General features: G+C 43.6%; 1 protein-coding gene across 3 annotated transcripts in view; it reads right to left on the bottom strand.

Annotated features, from left to right (window-relative positions):
* Positions 1-11,761, bottom strand: part of CRYL1 (crystallin lambda 1) — a 177,946-nt gene extending 166,185 nt beyond the window's left edge. For 2 of the 3 annotated variants that reach the window (XM_036299243.1, XM_036299245.1), the window contains exons 1-2: positions 11,603-11,761; positions 447-554 (exon numbers count right to left, since the gene is read on the bottom strand). In XM_036299243.1, coding sequence (XP_036155136.1) covers positions 447-554; positions 11,603-11,643 — 149 coding nt within the window. In that variant the 5' untranslated portion in view covers positions 11,644-11,761. The remainder of the gene's footprint in view (positions 1-446; positions 555-11,602) is intronic. The other variant, XM_036299244.1, reaches the window with a different exon arrangement.
* Positions 11,762-12,209: the final 448 nt, after the last annotated feature.

Below are 12,209 nucleotides of genomic sequence, written 5' to 3'. Positions count from 1 at the left end.
GAGATCCACATTGAGTTCCCTTACTCCCATTATACATCTTTACAACCCTAAGAGTCCTTTCCTTGCAATATGAACCTCTTATTCAGGGGTCCTCAAACTACGGCCTGCGGGCCACATGCGGCCCGCCGAAAACATTTATCCGGCCGCCGGGTGTTTTTGCCGCCGCTGCCTGTCCTGCTTAGCAGCCGACTCGTCCCGGGCCTGCGGTGCACATGTGTGGAAATTCTGAAGGACAGTGAACTGGCCCCCTTTTTAAAAAGTTTGAGGACTTCTGCTCTTAGTAGTTGACGATTCTACCATTATAGGCCTGGCTTTACCAGCTCAATGGCACTATAACTGAAGTGAACGAGTGAAGTCACAGATGATGATAGCCTTAAGAGTGTGATAAATAAGACCCACTGAGAGCAACAGAGTCAATATTCCTACCAACGTGCCACCTGACTCACCTGATGTTTTCCAGGGCGTTTGTTATCTGCTGTTGCTCAATATCAAACAGTTTCACCCTGAAGCCTCCACTGGCAAACAACATAGCCCAGCTTCGCCCAATGAGGCCACTAAAGGGATAGAAAATCAGGAGAGGCTCTCAGTTAATTTGTAATTGAACAGTTTTTTATTCCTAACCCAGAATAATTTTTTCAAATTATAAGCATCCTATTCTTAAAATATTTAATATCTTGAAATTCCACATTTTAAAGTAGGTAAATACCAGTACTCACATCCTCCCACAACCACATCAAAATTACAACTAAAATACAGAACCATCATTCAGAACTGCCTGAAATCTGGCTGAATCTAAGCCCTACAACTAGAGAATTAAAGAAGAAAGCGCAGTGACTGGTAGGAGGGGTGGAAGCATGGAACAGGCTGGTCCAACACCCACATGTGGCTGTTTTTATTTTATTTTTTTAATATATTTTTATTGATTTCAGAGAGGGAGAGGGAGAGAGAGATAGAAACATCAATGATAAGAAAGGATCATTGATTGGCTGCCTCCTGCATGCCCCCTACTGGGGATCAAGCCCGGAACCCAGGCATGTACCCTTGACCAGAATCAAACTTGGGACCCTTCAGTCCACAGGCTGACACACTCTATCCACTGAGCCAAACTGGCTAGGGCATGTGGCCTGTTTTTAATCAGTAGGGATATCTTGGCTAAGGGTGCCTCCTGTGAGGAGCAAAGGGTTCCAGCCCCACACCAGAACCCCACCTCAGGGTTCCAGTGCCAAGAAGAGAAGATCCCATAACTTTGGGCTATAAAAACAAGCGAGGATGTGGCTGAGTGACACAGAGGCTGCTAGAGTCCCAGGCAGTTCCTCTTAAAGGGCCTGTGCATGAACTTACTCGGACTCACTCCCTCTGAGCTCCAGTGCTGGGGAAGCAGCTTGAAAGGATCCAGGGACATATGGAAGGAACTAAATTATCTGTCATGAGGACAAAACAGACAAAAGTGCTAGGACCTCCCCAGCACAGAGCTGACTAGCAGGCACCATATCTGAGTCTCTAGCACTGTTTACCAGTGGTTCTCAACCTGTGGGTCGCAACCCCTTTGGAGGTCGAATGACCTTTTCACAGGGGTCGCCTAAGACCATCGGAAAACACATATATAATTACATATTGTTTTTGTGATTAATCACTATGCTTTAATTATGTTCAATTTGTAACAATGAAAATACATCCTGCATATCAGATATTTACATTACGATTCATAACAGTAGCAAAATTACAGTTATAAAGTAGCAACAAAAATCATTTTATGGTTGGGGGTCACCACAACATGAGGAACTGTATTAAAGGGTCCCAGCATTAGGAAGGTTGAGAACCACTGCTGTTTACCGTGCCCTGATGATTCCCTGAGATCCTGCCCCACCCAATTTGCAACCCCACCCAAACTCTTCACAGTGTCTTTTCCATATGAATAACCTATTCTGGCTCAAACTTCAGACTTTCCTAAGATCTCTCAAAGAACCAGCAGCTAGACTCAATGTACCCCGTACCTCTCAATAAGTGGCCCCGGCCCAGCACTAGCAGTAGTTTACCAAGGTTCACAGCTTGGCCTCTCCTGAGTACCTCCAAGCCCAACACAAATAGCATCCATCTGCAGATCACTCTGGAGCTCATGCTGGGTGGCCCCAACAGAGCACAGGCAGTGACTGACTTTGTACCTCCCAGGAGGCCCCAGAGCCAGTACACCCAGTGGAGAACTTCAGACAACACCAGGTTATAACTTTACCACATCCAAGAGCAACGCACTCAGGGGCAGACTCAGTGAGCACCAAAGCCCCACTGAAGCAAGTCCTTCTCCATAGGGGTATCTCTGGCACAGCAATTCTTTTGCTGCAGTTGAAGCAGGTCCTCACAGCCAATTGGCCTGGAGGTCGATTCCTCCCAGTGATGTCAACAGCAATCAAGGCTCAACTACAACAGGACCGTACACACAGCCCACACAGGGGTACACCTAGAGTGCCCAGCTCAGGTGACTGAGGAGGCTGAGCCTCTGGGCCCTACAGGACACCTACTACATGAGGCCACTCTACCAATTCCATGAGACATAGCAGCTCAACCTAATACATAGAAACAAACACAGGGAAGCAGCCAAAATGGGGAGACAAAAAAACATTACCACAAATGAACGAACAGAAGAAACCTCCAGAAAAATAACTACATGAAATGGAAGCATGCAAACTACTAGATAAAGAGTTCAAAACAACGGTTAGCCCTAGCTGATTTGGCTCAGTGGATAGAGCATCGGCCTGCAGAACAAAGCATCCCAGGTTCGATTCCGGTCAAGGGCACATACCTTGGTTGCAGGCTCTTCCCAGGCCCAGGCCCTGCAGGAGGCAACCAATCGATGTGTTTCTCTCACATTGATGTTACTCTCTGTCTTTCCCTCTCTCTTCCACGCTACCTAAAAATCAATGGAAAACTATCCTCAGGTGAGGATTAACAAAAAACAACAATGGTTATAAGGATGCTCAAGGATCTTAATGAGAGGTTCAAGGGACTTAGTGAGAATTTCATGGATCTCAGTGAGAACATCAAAGACATGAAAAAAGACCAGTCAGAAATGAAAGATACACTAACTGAAATGAAGAATAATTTACAGGGAATCAGCAGTCAAATAGAGGATGCTGAGAATCAAATCAACAATTTGGAATAAGAGGAAGCAAAAAGACACCCAATCAGAAGAGCAAAAAAAAATCCAAAAAGTGAAGATAGTGTAAGGAGCATCTGGGACAAAGTCAAGCATACCAACATTTGCATCATGGGGGTGCCAAAAGGAGAAGAGAGGGAGCAAGAAATTGAAAGACTATTTGAAGAAATAATGACAGAAAACTTCCCCTACCTGGTGAAAGAAATAGACTTACAAGTCCAGGAAGTGCAGAGAGTCCCAAACAAGAAGTCCAAAGAAGACACATAATAATTAAAATGCCAAAGGTTAAAGACAAGAGAAAAGCAGTTACCTATAAGGGAGCTCCTATACGACTGCCAGCTGACTTCTCAACAGAAACTTTGCAAGCCAGAAGGGGGTGGCAAGAAATATTCAAAGTGATGAATAGCAATGACCTACAACCAAGATTACTCTACCCAGCAAAGCTCTCATTTAGAATTAAAGGTCAGATAAAGAGCTTCACAGACAAAATTCATCACCATCAAAATAGTATTATATGAAATGTTGAAAGGTCTTCTTTAAGAAGAAAAAAAAAGACCAAAAATATGATCAATAAAATGGCAAAAGATACATATCTATCAACAATTGAATCTAAAAATCAAAATAAATGAACAAGAAATCTAATGAACAAAATAAACTGAATAATAAAATAGAAGTAGAGGCATGGAAACATGGAACAGAGTGACCAATCTCAGAGGGAAGGGGGAAGGAGGGAGTGGGAAGAGATTAAAGAACTTATATGCATGCATGCATTACCCAAAGACACCAGGGTGGTAAAGGTCTGGAGCAGAGCAGGATCTGGGTGGAGGAGGGCAATGGGGAGGAATAAGGGGGTACATTGGGGGGACATTGTAATACTCTCAACAATAAAGTTATTTTTAAAAATACACATTTCGATAGCTGCATTGATTCTAAATGTTGTCTTTGTCCACGTAGGAGCTCCTGAATCCTCAATTCCAGCCCAGCATTAATGTGCATGGAGTACCACCAGACAGGTAGTTAACAGGCACTTACACACTGAAACAAAAAGTTAGAGTTGGGAGGTGACAGGATGTCGTGGATGAGACAGGTCTCCTAAGGGATCCTCCATCTGACCATTTCACTTATCCTGAAGAATAGGTAGAATTTCCCCTGTCTCTTAAATAAATAAATAAATAAATAAATAAATAAATAAATAACTGCTATTACCACTGGCATTAGACCATGCATTAGGTGCCAGGCAACATTAAAAATGTTATGTGTCCCACCTCTGTTAATCTTTACAACAATCCTCCAAAGTCAGTACTATTATTATTTCCATTTTATACAAAGAAAAACGGAGCACAGGTGGGTTAAGATGATACATGCTGTAAGCGCTAGAGCTGAAATGAACTCCAGCAGTCTGACTCTTGAGTCCTTACCACTACGTTCTGCCCACTGCTTCGGATTTATTGAAAATAAAGGGACAGAGGAACGTGTTAAATGACATTACAGGGTTACATTCAGCAAATTCCAGAATGGGAAATTTTACAAATGATTCATGTTCTTCAATAAGTAACTGCCAGGACCCAGATCATTTCTCAGAGTTATGTTTGCAGAACAATGCTGAGAGAAGAGGAAATATATCCCTCAAGGACAAAGAGCAAGCTTGCTTACCTCTTACTATAAAAAACAGTGGCTTCCCCAAGTTCAATGTCCCTCTCCTGGAACATACTCAATGAATCTGCAGCTGTCCACCAGCCCCTCCACTTCACCTCCACGGGACTCGGGGAGAAGGGAACCATCCCAAGTATAAATGTTCACGCGGCCTGCTCTGCTGTGATTAATAAAGTCCTTTGTCTCTGACCCTGCAGTCTCACATCCTTTGCCAGCTTTCAAGAAACAGTAACCAGCTAACTTACTAGTATGCAGGTAGCCTGAACGGACAGCAGGACAAGTTTGTCTCAGTCATAGTGTTATTTCACTTAAGTAATTATACGAGCCACTTTGGGGAAGGGAGGCTAGAATAGCAGTCACAGGGCGGGCTCCAAGAAGCATTCTCCCCACTCTATCTCCTCCCACTTCCTGCTTATTCAGCTAATCTGTAGTTCAGGTTCTGAGCACAGAAAGGGCTTCACACTAGAGATAGTTACAATCCCTATAGCTTCTGTCATAGCTTTCCGGCCCAAGTGATTGAAGCAAAGAGCTTAGCACACCTCCCATTAAGGAAAAATCCTGCAATTGCCACAGAAGTGCTATCCAAGCTTCAAAGCTCTCACAGATTGCTCACTTGAGCTAAGCCTTTAATGCATACAAAGGGTCAATGAGAGGGGCTACTGTCTTCTTATAAAGTATCTTATGTGAAACCGTATAGGGGAAAAAAGTGAAAGCAACTGAAATAATCTCTACTCAACTTCTGGAGAAGGGAGCAGGATTATACCGTGGATTTTATTCCATATTCTTCTGCAATATTGAAATATTTTGCAATTAAAATTTATATATCAGTTCCTATAAATTTTTTATGAAATGCTATGTGCTCTAGACCTACATTGTCCAATATGGTAGACTCTAGCCACATGTAGGTATTTAAATTAATTAAAATTAAGTCCATTTTAAAACTCAATTTATCCAAAATACTAAGCACATTTAAAGTACTCAACAGCCACAGGTGATAGTGCCTACCATCTTGGACAGCAAGGGTATATGAGAGCACTCAGTCTTTGCAGACGGTTCTATTGGACAGATCTGTCTAGACCAGCAGTTCTCAACCTGTGGGTCGCGACCCCTTTGGGGGTCGAACGACCCTTTCACAGGGGTCGCCTAAGACCATCGGAAAACACATATATAATTACATATTGTTTTTGTGATTAATCACTATGCTTTAATTATGTTCAATTTGTAACAATGAAAATACATCCTGCATATCAGATATTTACATTACGATTCATAACAGTAGCAAAATTACAGTTATGAAGTAGCAACGAAAATAATTTTATGGTTGGGGGTCACCACAACATGAGGAACTGTATTAAAGGGTCCCGGCATTAGGAAGGTTGAGAACCACTGGTCTAGACCATTTGAAGAAAAAGAAATCCAGAGTTTGAAAGAGATAGTCCATGCATGGAGACATCTTTTCCTTCTTCAAACACAAACACACACTCACTCACTCTAGAGCTGCAAGGCGGTCAGTTAGAAGGCCAATTAACATTCATGCTGGTCATCCCAACTGACCAGCCATTGACCTTAAACATTCCTTCTATTGCCCTTCTCATAATGTTTGAAACATACAGGGACTTATTTAATTGTAAAAGAAGCCCTTACTGCAGCCTAAGTCTAGAAAGAAGAATTATTTCACAGTGGGGTTTACAGTGGTGTGTTTACTCTGTGATAATCATTGAGCTGTATGCATATGATGTCTGCACTTTATTGTATTAAGAATGGTCATATTTCTTAAAAAAATAATTCGTTCTTTGCCACTTTGTTGTTTAAGAAAATATCATACCCTTAAAAAATGACTCATCCATACATGTAAAAGCCTTCGCCCACACAGTGATCAGGCACCTGACCCTGACTCCCTCAGGGATGAGAGCTCCACTTAACCTCTAAAGCAGTGGTTCACAACCTCCCTAATGCCGGGACCCTTTAATACAGTTCCTCATGTTGTGGTGACCCCAACCATAAAATTATTTTCGTTGCTACTTCATAACTGTAATTTTGCTACTGTTATGAATCGTAATGTAAATATCTGATATGCAGGATGTATTTTCATTGTTACAAATTGAACATAATTAAAGCATAGTGATTAATCACAAAAACAATATGTAATTATATATGTGTTTTCCGATGGTCTTAGGCGACCCCTGTGAAAGGGTCGTTCGACCCCCAAAGGGGTCGCGACCCACAGGTTGAGAACCGCTGCTCTAAAGCAACCTTAGCATCAGACCCTCAACTGATTGGGTCCTCTGACATCCTGTGTCCACCACACAATGAAACTGAGAACTGGTGTAGAGGAAAAGGGAACTGCAAATGCCAGGCATGGGGAACAGGGAGAGCTAGCAGGCTGAACAATGGTAGAAGGGAGAGGTGCTTCAATCGGTATTTTTATAAAAGCCCAAAGAGCTACAGCTGCTTTTACAGAAAAGACTTTCCATAAAGGAGAACATAACAGATTCGAGGTAAACCTCCTCCCACTACTTGACTTGTTTTTCAAAATAAGTCTAAGCACCTCTCAAATGAGTCTACATTACAACGGGAGCCACTAAAAGCAGGAGAAGGCAGCTTTCTCAAAATCTGCTTTCTTAATTAACAAAGGTTTCATCATTATTTAAACCCGAATGTCCAGAACAGTAGCCACCAGCAAAATGGGGCTATTAAGCACTTGGAAAGTGGCTAATAAAATAATTCATAGACAAAAACCCCATTTAAAATGAAGTCAGGCCCTAGCCAGTTTTGCTCAGTGGATAGCATGTCAGTCTAAGGGTCCCAGGTTCAATTCCGGTCAAGGGCATGTACCTTGGTTGCAGCCTCCTCTCCAGCCCGGGCCCTGGTCAGGGCTCGTGCAGGAGGCAATCCATCAATGTTTTTCTCTCACATCAATGTTTCTCTCTCTTCCTCCCCTCTTCCACACTCTCCCTGAAAATCAATGGAAAAATATCCTCGGGTGAGGATTAACCATAATAATAAATAAATAAATAAATAAATAAATAAATAAATAAATAAATAAAATGAAGTCAGGAGGCCAAATGGGGTGCTCTCATGCTCCAAGATGGTGGAATCCAACAGGAAGAACTCTTTATCACAGCTCTCCAAACTTCTCTTCCTCTATAAAACAGGGTTCTTCTCCTTTGTTCTCAGGATTTGCCTGAGGTTTGCCAGAAGACCACATGTCCCAAAGTACAAATCTTTGTTATTCCTGAATAAACCCATTTTGTTGGAGAAATATTTAGCTATCTGTTTAAAGTCAACACCAGTCTGAAGTGATATGCACTGTAAGTATAAAATACACACTAGATTTTGAAGCCAATACCAAAAAAAAAGTAAACTATTTCAGTAATATTATTTTATATAAATTAGATGTTGAAATAATATTTTGGAAATATTATGCTAATTAAATAGATTATTAAAATTAATTTCACCTTTTCTTTTTACTTTTTTAAGATAACAAGAGAAAATTTAATTATGTATGTGGCTTGCATATGTGGCTCACATATTTCTAAAGGGCAGTGGTCACTTAAACAATTATCTAGTATTATAATTCATTCACTTATAATTCAATCAATAGTTAATTTATATCAGGAAGCCTAGTTCCACCCCCAGCTATTCTACTATGCTAAAATCATACAGAAGTCAGTCACATCTCCAAGAGACCTATAGTCATCTATAAATGCAGTGGGAGGAGGGGGATATTTACACTAAAACACTAGTTTCCAACCTTTCCATCAAAGATATTTTTTACAATACTCCAAGACACAAAGATCCTCATGTTTGAATAGTGTTTGTCAAATAAACTAACTAATCTTAATAACATTGTTTATGGCAAAAAAAAAATCAACATGAGACAAATATCCAAGAGGAAATAATATTTATAATATAGCTATAATAATAAAAGCATAATATGTTAATTAGACCAGACAGCCAAACGACCTTCCGGACGTCATTCCAGATGTCCTTCTGGACGAAGCCGCAGCAGCGGGGGCAGAGGCAGAGGCGGTTAGGGGCGATCAGGCAGGCAGGCAAGTGGTTAAGGGCGATCAGGCAGACAGGCAGAGACGGTTAGGGGCGATCAGGCAGGCAGGTGAGTGGTTAGGGGCAATCAGGCAGGCAGGCAGAGTGGTTAGGGGCGATTCGACAGGCAAGCAGAGACAGTTAGGGGCAATCAGGCAGGCAGGCGAGCAGTTAGGGGTGATCAGGCAGGCAGGTGAGTGGTTAGGGACAATCAGGCTGGCAGGCAGAGGGGCTAGGGGTGATCAGGCAGGCAGGCAGGCGAGCAGTTAGGAGCCAGCGGTCCTGGATTGCAAGAGGGATGTCCGACTGCCTGTTTAGGCTCGATCCCTAAACTGGCAGTCAGACATCCTCGAGGGGTCCCGGATTGTGAGCGGGTGCAGGCTGGGATGAGGGACACCCCGCCCCCACCCCTATGCACAAATTCCATGCACTGAGCCTCTAGTATGTATATATAAAAACCCAGAAGTAAAAAATAAATATAACAAACACAAGAGGGGAAAAGCCTGAAAAAATTATATGAATAGGCAAAAACTAACTTGAAAATAGATTTACTGCTTTAGTCTAATAACAGCAAATAAGATATAGATCAAAATGGCAGAGATTAAAAAGACTAACAATGCTTCATGTTGGCAAAAAATTTATATTAGCAAAAAATTTAAAATTAACCATCTAATATTCAGAATTGGTTAGTAAATTGGGCACAAATAAAGCAAATATAACAAAATAACAAAATTTTAACAATTTTTGAAAACAGATGGGTGTGCAGGTATTCTTTTTTCTATACTTTCAACTTTTCTGTGTGTTTGAGAATTTTCATAATAAAAAATTGGGGAGAAATTAGTTATAGTCCATATAACAGCATTAAAGGCAAAGTTGATTTATTTTTACTGTAATAGGTTTATGGCCTGTATTGCCCACATTCCCCTACAGGGCCCACCAATAGCAGAATGCCAACTCCTGGGAACCCACAAGCAACCATTAACCCCTACTGTCCCTCCTAACTCTAATCAACATGAGGTTTCTGTTTAATAACCTTCACAGCTATTCAGTTATATACAGGAATACGTTTCTCTGTAGATGTGAAAAGCCAACAGAAACGAATGCCTGAAGATTCCCCCCAAATGCAAATTTGTCTTTAGGATACCCATTTCTACTTCAATTTTTTGAAGTTGTCATTATCAGATTTTCCCTCTTTATGTTCCCACAGACCTACACTCTTTTCGTATTTTTTCAAATGCACACTTACTCTCTCAAACCCACCATTTTGAAGGGACTTGCCTTAGGGTTCACAGAAAAGCTAAGTGGCCCTAAGGAAGAGTGGCCTTTATGAAAAGATCACTGGAGAGGAATTAAAGAGAGACTCTATTTCTAGCAAGTACTTTTAAGAGGGAGTCTGGTATTGACGGAAAAACAATGGCCCAACAGGTTTCTGAAATTGAAATATGTTAGTTTTCAGTCTGTTGAAATCCAAGAATGAAACTCAACCCGGTTTTAGGGAATTTAAATGGGTGTTTTTGGAATTACCTATGGGACTGGGAGAGAAAGAGAAAGAAAGGGGGTGAGGAAAGGGAGGGGAGAGAAAAGGATGAAGGGCAGGAAAGCAATGCTACCCTAGAAGCAGAGATGAGTGTCTGTGAGGTGCTGAGAGTGTGTGAATAGATAGGAATTTCTATCCTGTGCTATGTCCTGTGGTCATTATAGTTTGCCATCCCCCACCCCCACCCCCTAATTCTGACTTCCCAAGCACAGCTCCTACTCCAAACTGTACTCCTTCCCCCTTGATTAGGTGCAGACAGAACACTACTCCAAGGCAGAGTGGGAAACATACAACACTCCAGCCCTGGACATCAAAAATGCAAGGCAAGCAGAGTCACTTTACCTGGTGCAAAGTGCACTTATATACATTTTTTTATTATTATTCCTTCACTAGGCAGCCACACATACCCATGTGCCTGGAAAGGACAAGGGCACAGTTAATGCCACTGATCTGTGAGCAAAAGAAAGGTGACAAAAGGCATCCTGACTCCTTCCTTTAATAGGCTGTAAAACTGATGGGGGGGCGGGGGGAATAGGGTAGGCGAACTCCTTAGTGGTATAGAGGTTCACAAAGCCACCCCAAAAAAGGTGCTTCTAACTATCAATAGCAGGTAACACATGCGGATTGTATCCACATATGGGTAGACTACTATGAGAGCTTATCAATGGTAAGATACACATAAATGCACTTTTAAATAATAGTAACAGGAAATATAAAAGGGATGGGAGCACCAACCGTAACAATTTGGATGGAGTTTAGGCTGTTAGGCTAACTCACCTAAGCAAACTGAAAAGGGCTCATTTCCCCCAAGAATTAGGCATGCCAGATGTGTTCGCCAAGCACGTGTTCCCACCCAGTGGCACGGTGGGGACCAGAACCCGCTCCCACGCCCCGCGAGCATTGGACACTCCCGACTGGGCTCGTCCCATCTCGGTCCCTTACTGGCTGTGGCCCTGGGTCCCTAAACTGCTCAAGCTCGGTTTTCTCTTCCATTAATGGGAGTGATTAACCACTCAGTTCTGCAGCCGGACTTCGTGTTGCCCACACGGAACGACTGGCACATTCACTGGAGCTCGCTCGCTGGCGGGCAGCATACCCGGCGAGTCCCCTACTGCGCGCAGCCTGCTCCGTCAGCTTTCCGACCCGCCATGCGTCAGCACCGTGCTCCGCCGCACTTCCCCGCGGGCCCCGCGGGCCCCGTGGGCGCCGCTTACCTGCCAACGATGAGCACGGGACCGGCCGCCGAGGTCGCCATGCCGGAGCCGGGCTGGCCTGGAGCCACTGAGGGTCGGAGTAGCCGGCTCTGACTGCGGGCTCGCTGCTATGCGGGGCCCCACGCCAGAGGGGCGCTGACCCACACCTATTGGCTGCGCTCGGAGTCGCGCAGCCCAGATTGGTTCCAATTGGCTGCGGATTCGCTAGGGCGGGGCCAGGGCTGACGCGCGCCTCGGCCCCCCGCAAAGGGCGAGGCAGGGCGAGGCAAGGCGAGGCCCGGGACGGAGCCTTGCCCCCTCTCCCCCTTTTCTCCCCACCTCCCCCCTCCCGCCCCCCGCCCCGTGCGTAGGGGCGTGGGCAGAGCTGTCCCCCCAAAACCCACTGGAGGGAATGCCAGTGGGAAGCACGGGGACCAGACACGCGGAGTTCAGTAATTCATTGTTTATTTTTTCAGTTTTCCACCCTCACCCTAAAGTCAGTGTGCCTGACCCTTTTTGGAACCCAGGAGCAAACAGACCAAAAATAAAGGGCATCCATCACACATCACATGACAGCAGTGTATGTCTACACAGCACACAGTTCTGGGAAGTGCCACGGTCATCCCAT

Source organism: Myotis myotis, unplaced genomic scaffold (genome assembly GCF_014108235.1).
Source record: "Myotis myotis isolate mMyoMyo1 unplaced genomic scaffold, mMyoMyo1.p scaffold_m19_p_3, whole genome shotgun sequence".
Lineage (NCBI taxonomy): Eukaryota > Metazoa > Chordata > Mammalia > Chiroptera > Vespertilionidae > Myotis > Myotis myotis.
Note: the sequence above shows the minus strand (reverse complement) of the source record. Positions and strands in the feature narration are given on the sequence as shown.